A 21454-nucleotide genomic window follows, 5' to 3' on the forward strand; every position below is an offset into this window, starting at 1 on the left:
TGGCAGAAGGGGCACGGCAAACTCCGTCTTCGGGCTTGCCCATGTCTTTGTTGGCTCCATTGGAGTATCGCTTAGCATAGCCGACAAGTCTCGAGGGTTTGTGGTGTATATCCCACTCGTAAAGCCGTGAAGCCCTAAGGTAGCAGGACGGACTACCAGAGCCGTTTGATGCTGTAGGGTCGATGTAACCCCATGCCAAACAGCTTTGGCTCTATTGGAGCCCATGCTCCTTGAAAGACTGTTTGAAAGTGCCCGTCCTAGGCTTGTTCAAGTAACTACCGTGACTTGACAAAGAGCCTGGATGCTCTCGGGACCGAAGGGACTCAACATTCGATCCCTCAAGTTCCTCAACAGGGACCTTTAGCGCAGCGAGCCAATTCGTAGGTGTGTAACCTAAGGGTGGCCATGGCGGCGTAGGCAACACCAACCAGGCATGTCTTCGGAGTACTGGAAGTAAATTCGACGTGAGCATGGACTATGAACTGCGATCTATTGATTCCCCTGCCCTTGGAAGGATCGAGGCAGGGTCTAAGGACGGACCGTTGAACGGGTAATAAGCGCTCAAGGCTAACGGACCAACGTGGTGCTGCCATTTGCCGCGGTCATGGTGCCATTGAGGCGCTCCAGAAGAGTCTAGACGTGCTCTCAAAAGTACAAGTGTGTTTTACTCTCCCGGATGCAATGCTATCCGTGAGTTGGTGTCATTTAGAGTCTGTTTTGATCGTAGAAATAAGGCTGACTTCAGCTAGACATGGATCTTTAACATACTGTCCGTCGACGGCATCAGAACTCGTCAACGGTATTCCTGCCCAACGTGTGTGGCTGAGACATTGGTGTTGGTGAACGAGGAGTGAGGCTGCTCGTAGTAGCTTCGTATGTCTAATGCCATGCAAGCGCACTCTGCATCCGGGCAGGCAATTCTTGCAATCCTCGTGACATGATCAGACTACACGACAATCCCATTGTTCGTTCTAGGCGTGCCTTGTAGGCCACGACAAGATCGAGTTTGTGGCATGACTGTATTCTGATAGCAGATGTCAGTAGACGTCCTGTTGCACAGCTGGAAACAACATTCGTTCTCCAATGCCATAGCCAGGCATGTCTGTCACGCCATGAGACATGTTGATTCACCAGTTAGTACACAAGTGTAGAAAACGTAACCTTCATATTTCATCATCAAAGGCTACTTGTTGTAATAATCATGTCTTTGACATGGACAAAGCATCGCAGGTGACCGTAAGAAAGGCCCGTCGATTCTGTGACGTCTAAGTAAACCCTGTTGTACATTCTTATCCCACCACTCGTTTAGTCCTTCTTCAAGGGCAAGAATGTTTCCTCAATACCATCCGCAGTGATAATGAGCATTTGGAGGTTGTCACCAACTTCGATGTGTCGCTCGACTGCACCATCAAAGGCGTCCTTGACGACGGTCTCGACCTCAGTTCGTGTCAAAGGACGTCGTTCTCTCTCCTTCAACTCGTGACCCTCTCCGCTTCCGGGAATGTACTGGTTCTTGAAGTTGACCTGGTTGTCGAGGAAAGGCATGATCAAACTGCCCGCAGCGCCGCCTGCACGGCATTGCTCTCTCTCGTAACTTCCTACAGGATCATACGAGTATACAGCGCCCCTGCCCTCCTCGTCCAAACCGCCGAGCATCGCATGCGAATAGTATGGGAAGAATCGCTTGCCATAAAGAACTGTAGAGAGACGCTTCGCGCAAGCGTTGACAGACATGGGCTTGCCGTGGCGATAACGGTAGATCTTGCAGATGGTGTCGAGGTGATCGCGGAGGGCTTCGCCGTCGGCGGCAAAGCCAACAACTGATAGGACTAGTGTGGCGTCCTCTTGGGATGCGGTCGTGCCGCCAATTCGGAACACCTTGGGGGACATGCGAGAGTTGATGCTGTAACCGCTGGTGTGGCGAGTGTCACCGGCCATGATGGTGAAATCGGCGCCAGCGATGGCCAGAGTTGAGCCACCATTGTCGGTGTATCTTAACTGAGTTAGCTGTGAGCTTTGAAAATGCTCAAGAAAGATGTCTCACGGGTTGAATCGATGCTCACGAAACTCTCCATGGTTGGTCTTGGGAGCTTCGGAGAATGAGTAGTTGGGCCCATTCATCAAGGGGTTTTGGCTAAACATGGCAGCCATGGTTGCAGATTGTGATGTGAAAAGAGCGGTAGTACTGGGGGCAAAATTATTTTTGATGCGCAGGGCGACGAGAGTCGATTTCGGTGGTTGGTGAAGTTGACGTTGATGCTGCCTTATCATTGACGATAGAGCTGAGGTTGAGACGCACGCGTCAAGCTTGCAGCCTTGCCCACCTAACCTATAGAGCTGGGGTAGCTCCGATGACTAAGCTAGAGCTTGACAGGGGTTCACCTCCTAAGTTCACCTAACAACAATCGTCATTTAGAAAGTCGCATCTGAGACACATATTTGTTGACATTGCTCTCTCTCTAAGTCTGCTACCTGACTTACTGTGCTCTGCAGTGGTTGCGCTGCCTGTTTATTAAAAATGACAGGCGACATCCGCTCCAAAGCGCTACAAAAGATAGCTTCGCTATCTGCGAACAGCTCTACGACATCGTTTGACAGATCTGATCTCGACCGACTGTGTAGGGCCTGCCATGCTGGCGCGAAGAGCAAGGACTATGTCAATGGCAATCAAAATAGAAACTCGTTAGGCCGAGTACCTATAGTAGGTTGTTGATGGGTTGTGCAACTATAATAGTGGGAAATTGACACTTGCAGTCCATCCGCGAATTCGAGGTCCTAATCGCATTGTGTAAAACGGCACCCAAGATCAAGTCGAGCCAGAGTGCGCAAAGGCTCTCTTACCAGTTGTTTCCATACATCCTCGAAGCCCACGTACAACTGTTCGTCCCATCACCCTTCTTTCGAAAGATCGATCCATCTCCCACCGAAGCTTTGGCCTTTCATGTGACAGGGGCCCTCCTGGCTCTTGGCATCAACTACAACGACCTTCAAGAGACTGTCACCGATAAAATCTGGTCTTTTGTGAACTCTTGTAGACGAGCCAGTGAGAGTATCATCTCTCCTCAAGCTGGAGACCCCGAGAACCCCCACCTAGAAGACGCCATTCGAACTGTAACAATTGCCGTGGCCTTGCTCGGTTTTCTCGATGCGGCTGCAGCTCAAGCCGACTTTTGGAGATCTGGCGGGCGCCTGGCATTGATTAAGAAAGTCAGAGAGATCTTGTCTGAGCCATTCCTGATTGCAGTGGAAACGGCACTATCAACAATCCGCAACTGTCACAGTCAGGACCGCGACGTTAAGGAATGGAAGAGGTACTTGCGACAGTACGCCTCATCAGGCCGGCCTTTGGGAGCTATGCTCTTGCACAAGAGCTTCGCTCATTTTGTCGTTTCCAGCACTTCTCTAATGGTGAAGGATCCAGCTTCTCTGCGACAGTCTCATGTGCTTGACATATACATTTCCCAGGGTGAGAGTCTGCGCGACATTGCCTCAATTACTCTGGAAGCCGAGTTCAAGACTGTCGAGGACTATGCGCTGTTGGCGGTTGAGGAAATTCAATACATCGAGGGTGGTGCCGATTTCATCCGCATGGGATCGCCTGACCAGCAGAGCCTCGCCTACGCTGTCAAGGCTGCGGCCCTTATTTCCTACTTGAACTGTGCTCTGCTCAACGAAGACGCTGCTGACCCAGAGATTCTTATGAACTGGCTTCAGGAAACCTTGGATGACGATGTGCAGATGGCTGATCAAACTCTTGCCTCTGTCACGCTTCGGTGCCTGGCTTTGATCTGCCAGATTTCGCCGTCATTCTCGTCCAATGTCAGCCGTATCTTGCCCAGATTCATTGTTCAGGATGCGCCTCAGAAGAACATTGTTACTATAGCCTCTAACAGCCTCGCGTATGCTCTCAAGATGCTTTCAAAAGATGCAGTGATTGGCACACTCTACACCCTTGGAAACGTTCTCAGCCCTGGATCAGACCAGGGATTTGCGAACGACCAAATTGATGGCACAGCCAGTGAAACAGGGCTCAATCCTATTTACGCCAGGCGGCAGTCTATTGGAAGCTCCATCTCTGTTCAGCTGTATGGAGAGGAGGAGACCGCAATTGTCTCTGGCAATGTCGTGCAAACCATCTGCGGAATCGCTGCCGCGTTCCAGGACGAAAAGATCACTGCTTTAGCTCAGTCAATGCTGCAACAAAAGCTCGAGAAGGTCAACACAGGCGTAGACGCTCGAATCATTAGCGGCGCTGCTGCTCTGGCTCTAGAAGGTGGCCAGCTTGAGTTCCGGTCGTTGCTCAAGCTGTTCAGCAAATTGTGTCATACTGGAGTTGTCGACAACCAGTTGTTCCTACTTGAAGCCGTATGTTTACCCACCCCCTCATGTTTGACTGGTGTACTGACTACTGTAGGTGAGAAATGCTCGTACTTTCATATCGGCCAACCTGCGACGCGATTCGCAGCTGTTCGATATCTACTTCGAGTACTTGCTTGACGACATCATTGGACTTGGTGATGTCCACTCTTCTGGCCATACCAAGGAATCCGACGTGCAAATGGCTGCCAAAGAAATTGCTGAGCTCTTACACCCTCTAGCAATTTTCATGTCAAGCAACGATTTTGCTTCCAACCCGGTCACTGATGATGAAACTTATTCTCTCCTCAGAGATGCTTGGTTCAACATCGTTGTGCATGGCTTTGCTACCAACACAGATCGTGGAAAGCAATATTTGAGAGAGTTGCGTATGATTGCGATCCACTCACCACCCCTGGTGGCCGAGCAGCGAGGCGAACAGGTCGAAAGTGACATTGAACTCAACACCGTTCTTCGACGAGGTATGAGTAATGATAGAGAGTCTTTGCAGAAGAAACTCCTCAGCGAACTCGTACCATCAAAGGCCAACGAAATCAAGAGCCTCAGCTATCGCAAGGTAATCTTCCTACAGGCTGCCTACCTCATGGAAATTCTCCGAGCCGATTCGGGAGACTGCACCAAGGTCTTGTCTTATTTCTTGGAACCAAGCATGGCCAAGGGTGATGTTAGTAGCGCCATGGAGGGTGTTGCTGCTGCTGTCATGGATAAGTATATCCAGAAGACCCAAAGTGGCATGGATCCTACCTTTTCTGCCCAATATGCCGCTGAACAACTCGCTTCCATTTTCTGCAGCTGTTGCCATCGTATCGAGCGAGTGCAGCAGGCTGCTTTTGTCTGCGCAGACCGTATCCTTCGCGATATACCCTCAGCCCTTTGTCATAGGTCATCACTCTTTGCCTTGATAGAGCTGCTCTCTCTCATGTGGTTCAGCTGCCTGGAAGCAGAGACAGATGTGTACGCTCCTCGATCAACGTTTACATCAGAGCTCGGTGGTGTGACTGTGGAGCTGTCAGACGACTACGACTTCCGAAGATGGACGGTAGACATTCTCAACCGCAAGGCGAGGGTGTGGGTAAATACCGCTATCAATATTTCTCCTCTCGATGTCAAGGGCATTTTGCAGACCTATCTTTCTGAATTTAGCGACGAGGGAGCCTATGGTCATGTCTCCCTGGGAAGGTCGTTCGCTCTCGAGCTCGGATCAACTGTTCCTTCAACGGACAATCGCCTGCAGTCCATGGATAAAATCGGTAACTCGAGTGTCAACACAGCATCTGCCTTTGTCGCGCAGTATACAACTCGCCAGGAGTATCGGTATGGAGAGACACTTCCAGATCGTGGCACAGAACTTATGAGCTTCATGAGCCACAACCGCCGAATGTCATTTGCGCAGTCATCCGTGAAAGAGAGTGCTAGTGCCACTACTGCATTGGCTCACATTGAGGCTAGAATTCTTAGCAAGAAAAGCACATCTACTAATGAGGTTCGCGACATACTTCGCAGAGCAGCAGCTCTTCTTTGCCGCACAGACAAGGACGAAGCCGCCGTGGCTCATCATCTTGTGAGCATTCCATTTGCTCTCTTCACCAAGCAGTCTATAAACCTTGGTGTTTCTCTATGGCTTGGGGTAATCAATGAGAACCCGAGACAGGAGTCGAGGCTATTAAACGAGATTGTCCAACAATGGGAATTCACCCTCGGTCGAAAGGTCGGCCTTTTCAGCCCGACTTTGCACCATGTTGACCCATTCTTCTTGAAGGAGGAGTTTGCTCCCAGTGAGCTGGAAGCTCTGGCTAAGAAGAAGCAGATTGTGCATGACATTCTCTCCCCCCATACTCGACTGCTACAATTCTTTGCCAGCCACTACAACGCTACCAGACTTGGTAGCCCTGATATCCAGAGAGTGTTCCTCCGCATGTTGGATCTGACGCTCGAGGCGATGAAGCAATCTGCAACCCATCCCATGGCTAGAGAAATTCGCTTCCAGCTCATTTTGTTTGGTCTGCGTGTCTTGAAATCCAGCACTACTCTTAAGCATGCGGCACAATGGAGGCTCAAAGAAAGGATTCTCACGGCTGGCCTGTCTTGGTTCAGGTCAGCGCCCAAGTGGTCTTTTGGAGGTAACCTCTTGCAGATGAAGACTGAGATTCGTCTTATTTCCGACGTACTTGCGGCTTTACAGCTTGTCTCTTCTATCGGGGTTCAGACTGCTGGTAATGTCAAGTCCTTGCAGTCGAAGGAGCAGCTCCTCGACCTCATGCTTAGAAACGAACAAACCCGTTTGATTGTCTGGGTCAACCCACTCAACAACCCAAGTACCCAGGCTTTGACTCAACCGGCAGGCAAGGCACCAACTGAAGCTGCCCTCTTACCACTTATACGCACTGCTTGGTGGCAAGACCCTGCCATTGCCATCGAGTTGGCGACCCGATTTCCCTTTCCTCGCTTGCAACGCGATATCAGGTTCCTGCTCCTTACCATGCCGGAAAAGGCTATATTTGAGCCTGAGGCTTTGAACCTGATCTTTGGCGGAATTCTTCCTGATGACGTTGGTCCTCAGCAGCTCAAGGTATGTTTCGTATGTTGATTTGCATTTGCAACCCTAACCTTTGGTAGTATATGTTGTACTGGGAGCCTGTGAACCCCATAACGGCCGTCACCATGTTCCTGCCAGCCTATCAGTACCATCCCTTCATCATCCAATACGCTATGCGTGCGCTCGAGAGTCATTCCGTGGATGTGACCTTCTTCTACGTTCCCCAGATTGTCCAATCTCTCCGTTACGACAGTCTTGGATACGTGAAACGATACATTCTGGAAACGGCACAGTTCTCTCAGTTGTTTGCTCATCAGATTATTTGGAACATGAAGGCCAACTCATACAAGGATGATGATGCTCAGATCCCTGATGAAATCAAGCCAACCCTTGATACAGTCATGACACAGATGGTTGACGAATTTGCGCCCGAAGACCGTGACTTCTACGAGAGAGAGTTTGCGTTCTTTGATGAAGTCACAGACATCTCTGGCAAGCTCAAGCCCTTTATTAAGAAGTCCAAGCCGGAGAAGAAACAAAAGATTGAAGAGGAGCTACGCAAGATCAAGGTCGAGGTCGGCGTCTATCTTCCTAGTAACCCCGATGGCGTTGTCATTGGAATTGATCGCAAGTCCGGAAAGCCTCTGCAGAGTCACGCAAAAGCGCCGTACATGGCGACATTCCGCATCCAGAAGAACAAGGGCGGCGTGTCTGAGGTGGACGAGATGATGGACGAGAAAGACGGAGGGGATCACGGAACTCCTGAGAAGACGATCGAGGTCTGGCAGTCGGCCATTTTCAAGGTTGGCGATGATTGTCGACAGGATGTGCTGGCACTGCAGATGATTGCTGCATTCCGAGGCATCTTCCATGATGTCGGCCTCGATGTCTACGTCTTCCCCTACCGAGTCACTGCCACTGCCCCCGGCTGCGGTGTCATTGACGTACTGCCCAACTCGATCTCCCGAGATATGCTCGGTCGTGAGGCCGTCAACGGTCTGTACGACTATTTCATCTCAAAGTACGGCAATGAAAACTCGCTTAGGTTCCAGCGTGCCCGCAGCAACTTTGTCAAGTCGATGGCTGCTTACTCGGTCATTTCCTACCTACTGCAGTTCAAGGATCGACACAACGGTAACATCATGATTGATGATGCCGGCCACATCCTCCACATCGATTTTGGTTTCTGTTTCGATATCGCTCCCGGAGGCATCAAGTTCGAGCGCGCGCCCTTCAAGCTCACAACCGAGATGGTGGCTGTCATGGGAGGTTCAATGGAGCACCAGAGCTTCAAGGCTTTCGAGGAGCTCTGTGTCAAGGCCTTCCTCGCTAGTCGTCAGTACTGCGAGAAGCTCAGCCAGATCGTCTCGCTCATGATGGACAGCGGCTTGCCCTGCTTCAAACCTGAAAGTGTCAAGCACTTCCGCGAGCGTTTCGTTCTGGACAAGAGTGAGCGCGATGCCGCCAACTTCATGAAGCATCTCATCAAGACCAGTTACTCGAGCCACAGCACGGGTATCTATGATCAGTTCCAGCTGCTGACAAACGGCATTCCTTATTAGGGGAGGCATAATACAAGAGGAGGACTTGTCAAAGGATTGAAGTTTTTAATTTCATTGTATTCCGACACCTGTGCAGGACTCCGCCCTGCTCTTCCAGGATGAACGGTTGCAGACCAACATCTACACCCGCAATTCTATAGTAATTAGCTTAGCCAAGCATTTTTGATAATATATATTGTACAGCCAGTTTTTCCCATATCCAACGCAATCCAAAATTCTGTACCATGGCTGACCTGCGGGGTTTGTTCTGACATAGATTTTTCGAATCTCCAAGAGCCTGGCCGGGAAGACTCTGGAAAACGAGTCCTTCCTTCTCACACATACAGTGAGAGAACTCCCATGGTCGCTGTTTGCTGCTAATCCCTAGCACAACTTTATTTCGGCTTCGCAGCCGATCCCTTGAGCATATGAGTTGGGGCGTTGTAGCTCGTGTAGTCGACATGGACAAACGCTCTGTCGACGATAGGCACAGACTCAAGGAAGTAGGTGAGAACCTCGCTAAGATCGTGGCTGTCTTTGAGTGGCGTTGCGGCAGAGAGCACAATATCGACCTCAACAAACAGCTTGTCGCCGGCGTGGTATGCGCGCAAGTTCTGAATCTGACGAATGGCTGTGGCAAAGCGCATCGTCAGGTATAACAGGAGGTTGCGCTCGTCAGGCTGAGCTGAAAAGCCCGAGAGGTTACGGACGTGGTGCGCTGATGTTTGACTCCAGTTGAAGATGACTACTAGTGAGAGAAACAATCCTCCGAAGGCGTCGAGCCACCAAACTCGTCCGTAGAAGCCGACTAGAAAGCAATGGTTAGTGGGGGTTCGGTCTTATGTCGTACATTGTGAGCACTTACTAATAGGGAACAGGATGGAGCCAGTGTTAAAAATAACATCTGTCTTTGCATCTTCCGCTCTGTGCTTTGATTAGACGTTTTCAACAATCGAGAGGATAAAAGTCAAACTTACAGTGCCCTAACACTCGAGTTCTTAACGACGCGGCACCAGATCCAGCAGGCACCCTTTATGACAATGGTAGAAACCATGATTGCGATGGCGGGAACGCCCAGTTCGAGAATAGGATGCTCGGGGCTCATGAGGCGCTGAATACATTCGAGTCCGACCTGGCAGAAAGACGTGATCATGATGATAGAGAAGACGAGAACACCAAGAGGTTCGAGCCTGCAATGCTGTTAGCTTACTTCACGTCTGCGCTTGACGGAAACTGTGTAACTTACTTGCGACGACCGACAGGATAACTGTGCTGGTCGCTTTGGCTAGAAGAAATGAGACGTGTGGTGACCCATACGATAACAGTACTGAGAAAGTCCAGCACGGCATCGACCAGACTGGCAAGAACCGACATAGAGGGGACGGACATGATGACGACAAGTTTTCCGGCAAGGAGAACGGCGTTGGCAATGAAGTTGACCCAGATAGCCAGAGTGACAATAGGATCATCACTGTCAATTTCGGCATCCTCTAGCCATGGCAACAAAGGCCTGGGGCCGTTATCGTCGTCCTTGTTAGCAGGTTGCGAGGGCTGTACCTCGTGCTCTTCATCATCATCGTGATCCTGGTGCTGTAGCAGAGGCAGGTTCTCGGACGACCGGAAGATGTCTTGAGGTGTGCGAGTAGCAGGAAGCTTGGTGGAAGAGTTGCTGTGCTTGACACTGATGGCGCCATAAGATCCTGGTGTGATTGAGGCAGGAGTCGAGGTGTTAAGAGGGGAGGTCTCGGATGTGCTGATCGAGGGCTCCTCGTTGATGGTATCCGGTACGTCAACTGGTCGGAAAGCAGATGCATCGAGCTCCGCCTGATACTCGTTCAGAAGATCGTGGGGGATCGCCGAGTCGAGGAGAGCATCGATGTACAGGTATTGCTGAATGAGATCGTTTGTTCTCTCATAGTAATCGCGCCTGTTGGGTTTAGTTAGCACCTGCGCGCAATGGCACATCTTCAATCGCAGGATCCTAGACTTACAGATGCTTGGGCATAGAAGCCAATTCTTCCTCGGGTCTCCAGTACTGCTCCCAGCGGTATCGAGGGTTGCTTCGGCCAATTAGCTTGGCGCTGCGGTTCTGGGGACCGTGAAGCAGCTGGGTTAGACGGCGCTCATCGGCAAGCAATCTGCCAAGCTCATCGTTATCGTGGCGAAGCAATCCAGTCTCCTCATCGTCGCCCATCCAGAAAGCACCAGAATGCGCAGGGAGGGAGCTGCTCAGACTCTGCATGCTCTGTTGGGAGCGACTGCGGATTAGTGACTGGAGATGGCCACTGCGCGTGCCGAGGGGGTTGTGGCTATCATCGTTGGAGAGGAATGAAGGGCGACGGAACTGGCCATGGCTGCCGTGCTTTGAAGGGGTATTGGGAGAACTCATTATCGCAAGAAGGGTTATCGCTGTTGTTCGCAGCGACTTGCGAGAAAGCTGTTAGAAATTGGCTTCGAAGGCGCAATATATATCGCCGAGAAAATAGGATAAAACGCAAAGCGAGTCAGGTTTGAGATTCCCTGCGGTTATCTGAAGCGTTAAAGTTGATAGTAGAAACAAATGCGACTATCCGATGGCACCTCAAGTTACCTAGTTGAAACGTTTCTCCGCGTCTCCGACCTGATGCTCAAACAGGACCCTTAAATCCTGAATAGATGTGAGAATGAAAGAGAGAAAAAAGAAGGAATTGGCATGTAAAGTAAACAAAAAAAGAGAGTTTCAAAGGTTTGGCCGAACAGACCGAGGCAGGCGAAGCCAAAAAGTACATTTCGGAGGTTCGGAAACGGAGAGAAAGAGCAATTGAGATTGATTAGATTCAGCTTGTCGAAGCTATCCGTTTGTATGCTTGCTGCTCCGCTGCAAAGAAGTGCTACCCTGGCAGATTTGGCCTTGGCCTCTCTGATTTAAGGGTCCCTTGAGTCTAAAGACGGTCTAGTGAGATCCCCTTGATGGGTCATTGTAACCTTTTTCTCGGCTGTTTTAATGTTGTGCTGCGGACGATCCTTGAGAGGTAGGTAAAGAAGGGTGAGCGATCGATGCAATTCGCGCGCGAGTAGGAGTTTCAAAATAGTAAAGAGCTTATGTGAGCGTTTTATACTAAGGGTCCAAAATCTTTCTTTTTTTTTTCTAGGTCGTAGTATAAACAAATGCTAATGTTTGTAGATATCGTAGATATATTCCATTACTTCTCAGGTTGATCTTACCGATATAGATCTGCATAACAGATGGAGATTTACCTTAGTAAGCGGAGCTCATGATCTCCGTGGATGGCAAGGCGACCTGGACCTCCTGGGTACCTCCTTCCTGCCTGGGTAGCACGGAGGTCCCTCGGCGGCAAGCCTCCACTATAAAACTCCCAACTCGAAACCTTTGGCCACTGGAAGATACTCCATCCGATCAGCGAACGAGGCGAGGCAGTGAGGCATCATGAAACTTTGATTGGATCTTGGTTGGGCTATGTTGAAGTTTCGACAAGACGGGACAATTACAGGGGCAATGCAATTACCCCTGGTTGCAGAGAAGATGGGGTAAAGGCCAAGACCAAGACCGAAACCAATACCCTAGACCCCCATCAACACCATTAACAAATGCCGTGAATACCTTATTTGTATGCTTATTGTGATTATCAAACGCTTCTGCGACCAGACTGTTCTCCTTACTGACCGATTGGTAATAGTCTGTCGTTGGTCTAACAACCCGACTGCCTATATATACGAGATGCATTCCAGTTACGCATGCAGTGAGTGCATAGCGTATCCGCCAGCCTCATCAAGGTCAATTGACGAGGTTGGTCTCGACATCAGCACGGAGAATAATGTACGGAGCGTGGTCAATTGATTGAATGATTTTTGATTGACTGCAGCACACAGAGTACACCATTACGGGAACGGCGTATCCGTCAATAGCCACTGTGGGCCAAGACACGATTGCAAGGACGACTATCGTCATGGCCACATCACAGCCTACATGACATCCATACAAATTGGACATCCAAATGTGCATAAAGGAATGCGCAAGCACCGTTGGTGGTGACTCGATGATTACTCTGCAGAATTACGCTTATCAGTCAGTCAGTAGAAGCAAGCAGACAATCAGATAGAGGTCATATTTTAATGTTTGTTTGCCTGCAGATTTCCTTCACAACGGCTGAGATGGCAACACGTTGATCGATATCACGATAAGCGGAGGTTGGCTGAGTTGTGGCTTGGCCTCTTCTCTGATTGACTTTCACATGCCCTCACCAACACCAATTCGAAGCAGAGCACAGACGAGGCTGCTACAGATTCGTCGATCAACGCCTGGTCTGGAATGCCGCTAATTGTCTTACTATTCCAAGAGACAGGCAAAGTAGTCGACGCGTGGTGATAGAGTTGAGATATATGCATCGGCTGCATGTCTCACACATACACTGTGCGGCGCGCATCGCGTCTTTGAATCCTACCAAGTACTCTTTACCTGTCGTCAAGTTGGTGTTTCGGAGGGGGGAGCAGGTTAGCGTATCGGGGATAGATCGAGGAGGAGCTGATCCCAGATCCACCAGGCCACGCAATTCAACCCATGCGTGTGTCTTGAGACTTGTTGACGTGCATGCATCGTCCAAGTTAAGCCGCCCCATGTTTATCGTTGTTGGAGCTGGAGCCAGCCAAACGGAACACTTTGCTTGACAACCGCGGAGAGCATAAAATCTATGAGAGACAAGAAGCATTTCTCAACAAAGCACACAAGTGGAGTCGTATGTACTCATTTTCTCTCTTCCTTGGTTGATCCCCCGGTTGTCAAAACCCATCTGCTGTATCATCCGTTTTGATGGCTTAGGTACTTAGGTTTCGAACAAAATGAAGATGAGCAGTTATGACGAAAGGCTCGAGTGATGAAGAGTCATTTCATTTATCCCTGATACAGTTCCGCGTATGATGGAAAAAAGAAAGGAGAGACGACGGCTATTAGGCTATGTACCGGGTTGATTGATCACCTTGTCTTGCCATGTCTTAGACGCGCTTAAATATTAGCAATGGCAACAACAACACGAACGAAATAGAGGAAAAATAATCGCAAATCTTTAGTACGGTCCCCGACTCAGTGGAGAATCCAACGTCTACTCCATACCAAGAGTTACAGGGAAGTTCCAAGGAAGAAAACAAGCTTTGCTTTGGTGTTGGATCGGGTGATTTCTCCTGTGGGCGATTTTGTGTGTGTCTCTCTTTCTTTCTTGGATGAAAATAATAATAGAAACTGTAACTCAGCCCACCACGTAACTAAAGCCTTATTATTAACCCCAACTCTCATCGAGTTGATTTCTTTTTTTTGTGGGCAACTGACGTGAGACGGCAAGTAGCCCAGCCCTCAGCTGTAACTGTGGCTACCGTATCATCATCAACTATCAACTCGTGTTATCTGGGATTGAATTGGATTGGATGGATGTTGATATAAACGTTTACGTGATGGCGGATCATCGTCTTCAAGTCGATAAACTGTCAGCCTGCACCTGGCACTCCGCCACTCGTTCTATGGCGAAAGTTGCCATTTCTATTCCCTGGGTCCAACCTTTTGTAGCGATTAGATAGTTGTTGTTCTCTTTCCAAGATGGAATCCGGGTAGCTGTCACTGTCCGTATCCGTACTCCGTCGGTTGACGCATCAACGGGAGAAGAAAGCTGCTGTGGCCATGTTACACGGCAGATGCTCGCTCATCGGTCGTACAGTACACGAGCTTACTTTACTTTTGTGTAAAGTTTCCAAGTCAAGACAAGAAAACGATGCGGAAATAACTTCAAAACACTCATCATCTCCGTTTTCTACTATGTACGATGTCGGTCGTCTTTCTCTTTCTCTCCACAGGTTGAGCCCCTAATTAAGAAGCATTGGCCAAGCTTTGATCTAAAAGGAGACCAATCTTGATCCACTCACACGCTCAGCCAACAGGAGCTAGAGGCGACGAGAATTTAAGAAAAACAGGGCCAGTGGTGAATCTGAGTTTTTTCCAAAGTGTCGATGATTTTCATTCAAAGCAGCCGCGTACCTGAACTTGACCCGATCAGGCTTGAGTTTCTGTGACGATGAAGTTTGGCTAGCACTCGATTGGGCTGCATACAACAAGACACAGTGCGGAAGCATAATTGACTTTTGTCAACTTAATTAATTGATCAACTATCACTCTTATTTTCTTGTTGTCAACCTGGGAATCCGGGTTCTTGACCAAGTTTTTGGATGCAAAACATGCCAGAGTACCTACATATCCACATGCCGTGAAGCCCGAGTTTTGCTATCAAGATCGTCAACTCCCAGCTCCTCCTGTAGATCAACGACGTCAGTGGAAAGGTAAGGGCCTGTTTAGAGTGAAGGGAAGAGATCGAGAATAGAGAATAACCAGGGCCAGGGCTTTTGTCTCCTTGTCATTCATGCCATGCCATACTTTACGGATATATCCAAGCATGATATGGATGGGAGTGGAAACTGTTATCGTCGACCAAAGTAGCCCTAGCCTTCATGAATGGAACGGAACTTCTTCATCTCAGTGGAGAATAACCCAAGGGTCAGTTGTTCAGTTGTTCGGCTGCCGTGGATCATAGTGGAGGCGACCGTCCCCATGTGGGCTGTGCTGTGCCTGAAGTGCGCCTGTGCCCGCAACCCCCAGCCCGTAACAAGCCCAAGAGTACAGGGGTTGGGAGTTGTGAATGGAAGGGTCACGGCGGGAACGGCGCAACCAATTCAGCCAATAATTAACCCTCCAGCTTGTTCTGCTCTCTTTCAGAACCAATATCCGATGAACCCGGGGAATATAGTCAAGGTACTAAGACAATATGTTGTGACGGTACTATTACATGCAAATATCAACTAACGTGATAGAAAAAAAAACAAGCAAGCAATTACCCCGAGTGGGCATTGACTTGCGATTAATAAACGCCAAGCAAGTCGAGCATCATTGAACCCTTATCTCCACAGGAACTCCAGTCTAGACGCTGCTGTACTGTGCGTATATTGTCAGGGAGATTAATAGACCAATGCCTTGACTCTGTGCCCATAGTTGGGAAACACCAAGGGGTTCGGCACGGATCAATGGACTCACTGTCCGTATTCTGATACCATTTTGTCTGTGTGTCTATGTCTGTGTGTGAAAGACAATATTGAACCGTGAACCATTGCAAAGCAAAGCCCTCCACTTTCGTCTCAGCAATGTCAACCTATACGTGCCCAATTAATTAATCCTCACAGTATCTATCATTCCTGCATCGATTACAAAAATAACTAAGCCTTGGCCAAGAGCGCAGATCATGGACATGCCGTTCGTATTTTGTATCGATCCTTGATGATGTTGACGTCTTCCCCCCTTGTTTTCCATGTCGGCCATGCTCATTTTTAAGGGTACGTATAGTACAACAGAGAATTCGAACATGACAGAGTTTTCTATGAACGTGGAAATGAATCTGTGAAACGAGTGGTTCATCATGAGCCAGGCTCACCCATCGTCATCCGCCGCCTACTACCTAGCACCCTTGAACTTAGATCGCTTTACGATAGAAGGCTTAAAGGCTGAAGGATTCTTGTGAGCTTTGATAAACAAAACTTGAACGACTTCAGATGCACGAAACAGCGCTACCTATTGACTGAACAGAAAGAGTATGCACTATCTGGATGTTGGTTGCCACGCAATTTCCCCCTTTATACACACGTCCGACCTAGAGTAATTGGGGTTTTAGGGTCCTGCACTTTGCAACATTGAGTAGCTGTTCTAAATAATTAATATCGGAACTATTGAGTCTTTGGGCGGCTTTGCCCGTCCTGGCTTGGCCTGCCACACCTCTTTGGAAATTGGAGATGAGCCTGCGACCGCAGTCCAACCCAGCCCAGCCTCAATATCAGCTTCAACTCGCCCGAGAGCTGGAGGCTTTGGAATATTGTTTCGGAAATCTAGAGACTAGCGTCTGTTTTATTGACGCTGTTGGTCTCGGTGTGCGTGCATCGGTATTCAAACCATGATTCGACGCCGTTTGATTGTTTTGTTGTGATCTGCCGGGCTGCAGTTGCAGAGGGCATACATCATAATACAGGGCAGCTGAACATAACATAACATGACATGACATGATATGTGTATCATTGACACTCGCCCTTGAAGTGTAGCCAGCCATGGGTTCAACCCACAGCGGTGACGGCGGTCCAAGAGACAAGGATTGTTCGTTCAGGTTCTCTCATCTCATGCTAGTGAGGTGGTAGTCGGAACAAGAGGTACGATACGGGATGTCGCCTGTGAGTGACGATGGATGGGGCCGACAGGGGTGCTGGATGCCATTCATCATGAGCCAAGAGGAGAGACTTTATTATCGGGGCTTTTCTCATGTTTGTAAAAGATATTCTGGATCCGATTTTTCTGGTGTGTTCGATACTGACAGGAGTTGCTGGTATTGAGTGAGTTGTGGGCAATAAATAGCTGTAGGCTTACGAATTGAGCAGTTGGTTGTTTTTATGGTTTATGGGGCTTGGTGTGGTTGTAGAAGTTCCCGTCTTTTGAGTTACCCAGACACGTCGTCTCACCAGTTCTTTTCTACTCACTCTTATTATTTGACACCCTGCTGGTAAATGAAATTGATTATTTTCATTTTCTATACTAACAGGCTTTAGAAATATATATCAGATACTGTTATCAATGAATCGATTCAGATGCCAGATTCAACTCACAACCTCCGAGAACTTTCCTCTGAGAGATACCCACCAAGTTGGACTCTATCGAGACGGAGGCCGTGCGCAAGTTAACGTTAACGACCCGACGAGGTTCTATAACCAAAAGCGTTGAAAGGGCTCCGCCGCCGCCCATTACGAAGAACTGTGCATGTGCACTGTGTGAGTGTGTAACGCCTGACCCTTACTCTTTTGCATTTTGGGAGGTACTAAGTTCTTAGTTCACTCAATTGCCTGTGCTTTTTGCTTGTGCTTGTGCTTCTTGCTTGGCTTGCTGCTAGGTACTCTGTACAGCACCTTACATCCATCCATATCCATCCATTTCATACATGGATCCAATCCATGACCTGTCGGGCCACTCAATCCATCACTCCAACCAACTGACTGGGCTGGGCTGGACTGGGCTGTAGGGACCTACCTAGACCTAGACCTTGACCTGGACCTGGACTCGCTTTTCTTTCTCTCTTTCTTCTCGTCTCGTCTTGTTCAAACCTCACCACTCGCTTCTTTCTCCCCCCCCCTCTCCCCTAACTTAATCATCTCCGCTTCCTACTTTCTTCCATTGCTTTTCTGTTATTGACGTTAGCCGTCTGTCTGTCGTTGCCCTATCGAGAGAAAGAGAGTGAGAGAGAGTTTTCTTTACTTTGTTTCAAGACCAATCAACCAAGGCAGAGACGAAGCGTGAGATCATCTCCGTCTTTAACTTCATTCTATACATACATAACATACTTTCACTTTCGCTCTCGCCTTTGCCCGATCGTCTTGTTCCGGCTTCCACCAGCCACCTTTTTACTCCTAATACAGACCAAACCGTCTTTCGTTTCTGGATTGGAGATCATATACATAATGTGAGTCAACTCTTTTTTACCTTTGCGCTTGAAATGGCACATGCCGGTCTCCAACCACCTGGTTTCTCGTGTCTCTCTCACTCTCTTGTCATTTCGTCAACCTAGAACTTGTCTCTACTCTTCATTCCGATAAAGCTTCCCCGTCGCCTCGCCTCATCTCGCACCCTCTCATACCCACTGCTGTTATTATCGCTTGCTTCTTTCCCCTGTACAAAAATCCAATCATTTACGTGCCCAACGACTGCGACGACCACGACCCTCTGTGCAATTTTTTTTTTGTTTCTCAACCTCGGCTGACTTGCGATCCCATCATGCAGTTACCCGCATTTATTATACGCATCTTGCTACCTTGAATCGATCCGGCTTGAATACCCTCGCTAGTCAACAACCGCACTGAGACCCCGACTCAGAACCCTTGTTTTATATTCCTTTCGATTCCATACCTACGGATCCACTGCCCCCAAGTATATCGACTCTCATCAAAAGACACCCCAAACAACTCGCTTTGAACTCGGTCTGTTCCGAGTCTCTTTTATGGGTTGCACCTAATACGGACCATTATTCCCATCCTGCCATCATAACTTCTTCTACATGCATAAATTCAGTGTTGCGTTCAACAGGCGGAAGTCAACCGCGACCTCGGAGGATTTCCAGAATGGCCCAGTGACACCACCAGAAGGGCAATCATCATTCCGAGTTATTGAACGATCAGACCCTTCTCTCGGCAAGTCATTCGACGGCGGCGCCAGAATGGCCAGGGCTTCTGGCGGTTACATTCCCAAGCCAAGTCATCTGGATCAGCTCGACCATGAGGACAACATGTTTGCAGACCTCAAAAGTGGCAACAGGTGAGTTTTCCCTAATTACATCTCCCCCCGCCCTCTCCTGTGTGACTTGCCAAGGAATGTGTTGCACGGCTACCGTTGGGTCGGTTGGTCTGGAAAAAAGATAAAAATAAGTCATGCACCCAGGCGCTGACACCTTCTCAGGGGAAGTGGGGCGTCTAATACGACCAAAGCCACATCAACTGATACCTCCTCAAGGCACAGTAATGCCTCGACCGCTCCATCTTCAACAAATCTCGAATCACACGACGACCATAAGCACTCTCAGAAAAAGAGTCAGAAGCAAAGCCAAAACCAAAATCTACACGACATTGCTCCTCGAACCGCTGTCAAGTCAAGCGGGTCCGGATTTCTGAACCGAGCCGGTCGCACTTTTTCATTTGGTGTTCAGAAAAAGCATAACGCTTCGCCCCCAAAGATCGACAACGATATCCCACCCGTCCCAACTATTCAACAGGATGCTTATGGTGGAAGATCGCGAGGTCTGACCGAATCCACAACCAGCACTGCTACACCGCCTCAACTGGAGATGGAGAATAATGGTATGGACATGGGAGGAGATTTTGGTTCCATGTTCTCGTCGTTCGATAAGAGAGCGAGCGTCATAACAATGAGAGCTGACGGATCCGCCGCTCCTCGGTCCCTTACCAGCAACCGACCTATTCAGCCTCCCCCTCTGAGCATCAATAAAGTCAACAACGTCGAGCCAGGTCCCGAGTCTTGGGGCCGAAACGAAGACGATGGTCTTCTCGGTCCCCAGCCGGGCTCTCCTGAACTCGACGATGTACCACCTCCTGTTCCGCGCCATCAGAGTTCTTTCAAGACCTCGAGCCGACCGTCCGATATCATCGAAGATGAAGACGCGAAGTTGTTGCAAGACTCGATTGCGGTGGGCCGATTGCTGTCAGAGTCTAGCAGCTCTAACGCGCCCTCTGGCCGTTACCGACGAAACGAAGACTCTTTCTCGTCCTTTGAGAGGAAGCCTCTCAACTCAAGCTTCAACAGAGGCGACGATAATCTCTTTGAGGGAACTTCGACTCACAGCTCGCGCGTCGCCAACCGCAACAACGCGCGAAACCCCAGCCCACAGCGTAACACTAAGGTTATGACACCAGCCCAGTTCGAGAAGTACCGAAAGGATAAGGAGGATCACGGTTCAAGCGATGGGATTCGGCAATCAACCACAAACGATGATGACGACGAAATCAACTACGATGATGATGAAGATGAGATGGAGAAGTCCAAGCAGCAAGCAAAGCAAAGAAGAAAGCAGGAGGCCCACATGGCAGTCTACCGACAGCAGATGATGAAGGTCACTGGAGAGCAACCTGATATGCACCCACACGACCGACCTGGCCTAGCAGGCTCGATGAGTGCTCCAAAGCTTCATCTCATAAAAACGCCATCCCTGGGACTTCCCGCTGGTGCTTCTGATGAGGATGATGACGAAGAGGCGCCTCTGGCCATTCTCCAGGCTCATGGCTTCCCCATCAAGAACCGGCCACCCGCCCGATTGAGCACCATGGGCTCGAACCCAAACCTGCGCGCATCTACTCAGTTGGCGCCACCACGACCTGGTTCGGCCATGGGCGAGAGCAGCCAAAACCAGCGCCACTCAATGCTTCCCGCCTTCGCTCGTGGCCTGCCTCAAGACCCTTTCGTGGGTGCCAGTATCTCAAAGCCTGCCATGCGTGAATCGTTGACCTTCAGCGGCGGTCTACCTGCTTCTGAATCTCAGCAATCCCTGCCTCCTGGAGGCTTGGTTGGTGTCATTGCCAACGAGGAGCGTTCGAGGGCTATGCGACGTGGCGGCCCCAATCCTAACGGCCAAAAGTTTGTCCCCGGCATGAACGCGCCACAAGGCCCTCCATTTGACAACCCCCAAGCCATGATGAACGCCATGAACAGCATGTACAATATACCCGGTATGGGCATGTCACAGCAGCAGATGATGCCGCCACCGCAACTCACGGTCGGAGACCAAGCACAGCTTCAAATGACACAGCAGATGTCCCAGTTCATGCAGATGCAGATGCAGTTTATGCAGATGATGGCTTCCAACAACCAGCAGCACCAGCCTGGCATGATGCCACCGATGCAACCCCCTTACGGCGGAACGTCCGCCACTCAGTCTATGAACGACCTTTCATCGCGACATTCGATGATGCTCGAGCCGACTTTGGAGCCTCCTCGCCGTATGGACGCTGGAATGCGTACTATGAGCATGGTCCAGCCCAGTTCAGGCAGTTCGTTCTTGCCGCCAATTGGCGGTTACGCCGGCTCTATTCACGGCATGCCCATGGGTTACACCCCATCCATTGCCCCTTCTGAGCGAAGCAACATTGGCCTGCCTGGCCGCTACCGGCCTGTGTCACATATGCCAGCCGCTGCTGTTCCCGAACCACACCGACGAACTAGCACCATGTCTGGAGCGCTTGGTCACTGGGATGAACCCAAGACAAAGTCAACTATCAACATCGTCACCACTGGTGATGGGTCAGACGATGATGACGAGGAGGGATGGGAGGCGATGAAGGCAAAGCGCGATAAGAAGCGCAGCATGTGGAAGTCAAAGAAAGGACTAGGAAGCGAATTTGGAACAAGGATATAATCAAAAGGTCAATATTGTTGAGA

The 21454-nt window shown here is 49.6% G+C and overlaps 5 protein-coding genes across 5 annotated transcripts; 2 read left to right on the forward strand and 3 right to left on the reverse strand.

The window, feature by feature from the left end:
* Positions 1–1167: 1167 nt before the first annotated feature.
* Positions 1168–2271, reverse strand: FGSG_01160 (proteasome component C5). Its single transcript, XM_011318626.1, has 2 exons — positions 2045–2271; positions 1168–1993 (listed from the first exon to the last, which is right to left on the reverse strand). The coding sequence occupies exons 1-2, from the start codon at positions 2149–2151 to the stop codon at positions 1306–1308; spliced, it is 795 nt and encodes a 264-aa protein (XP_011316928.1). The 5' UTR covers positions 2152–2271; the 3' UTR covers positions 1168–1305.
* Positions 2272–2518: 247 nt separating this feature from the next.
* On the forward strand, positions 2519–8475 carry FGSG_01161 (uncharacterized protein; the record flags this gene model as incomplete). Its single annotated transcript, XM_011318627.1, has 4 exons — positions 2519–2701; positions 2755–4365; positions 4415–6946; positions 6994–8475. 4 exons carry the CDS (start codon positions 2519–2521, stop codon positions 8473–8475), a joined length of 5808 nt encoding a protein of 1935 aa, XP_011316929.1.
* A 57-nt stretch (positions 8476–8532) lies between these two features.
* Positions 8533–11256, reverse strand: FGSG_01162 (uncharacterized protein). The gene is made up of 5 exons (XM_011318628.1): positions 10446–11256; positions 9701–10381; positions 9432–9644; positions 9320–9378; positions 8533–9262 (listed from the first exon to the last, which is right to left on the reverse strand). Exons 1-5 carry the CDS (start codon positions 10841–10843, stop codon positions 8850–8852), a joined length of 1764 nt encoding a protein of 587 aa, XP_011316930.1. The 5' UTR covers positions 10844–11256; the 3' UTR covers positions 8533–8849.
* A 4150-nt stretch (positions 11257–15406) lies between these two features.
* FGSG_11907 (uncharacterized protein) lies at positions 15407–15808 on the reverse strand (the record flags this gene model as incomplete). Its single annotated transcript, XM_011318629.1, is given in 3 exon segments — positions 15407–15519; positions 15521–15635; positions 15665–15808. Coding segments are annotated over 3 exon segments (372 nt in total).
* Positions 15809–18566: 2758 nt separating this feature from the next.
* On the forward strand, positions 18567–21431 carry FGSG_01163 (uncharacterized protein; the record flags this gene model as incomplete). The annotated part of the gene is made up of 2 exons (XM_011318630.1): positions 18567–18823; positions 18965–21431. The coding sequence occupies 2 exons, from the start codon at positions 18567–18569 to the stop codon at positions 21429–21431; spliced, it is 2724 nt and encodes a 907-aa protein (XP_011316932.1).
* Positions 21432–21454: the final 23 nt, after the last annotated feature.

Source organism: Fusarium graminearum, chromosome 1, assembly GCF_000240135.3.
Source record: "Fusarium graminearum PH-1 chromosome 1, whole genome shotgun sequence".
NCBI lineage: Eukaryota > Fungi > Ascomycota > Sordariomycetes > Hypocreales > Nectriaceae > Fusarium > Fusarium graminearum.

Coding starts and splice junctions, on each gene's coding strand:
- FGSG_01160 (XM_011318626.1), bottom strand. CDS start 2,151: ATGGCTGCCATGTTTAGCCAAAACCCCTTGATGAATGGGCCCAACTAC. Junction 1,994..2,044: donor CGTGAGCATCGATTCAACCC/GTGAGACATCTT, acceptor AACTCAGTTAAG/ATACACCGACAATGGTGGCT.
- FGSG_01162 (XM_011318628.1), bottom strand. CDS start 10,843: ATGAGTTCTCCCAATACCCCTTCAAAGCACGGCAGCCATGGCCAGTTC. Junction 9,645..9,700: donor TATCCTGTCGGTCGTCGCAA/GTAAGTTACACA, acceptor ACAGCATTGCAG/GCTCGAACCTCTTGGTGTTC. Junction 9,379..9,431: donor AACTCGAGTGTTAGGGCACT/GTAAGTTTGACT, acceptor ATCAAAGCACAG/AGCGGAAGATGCAAAGACAG.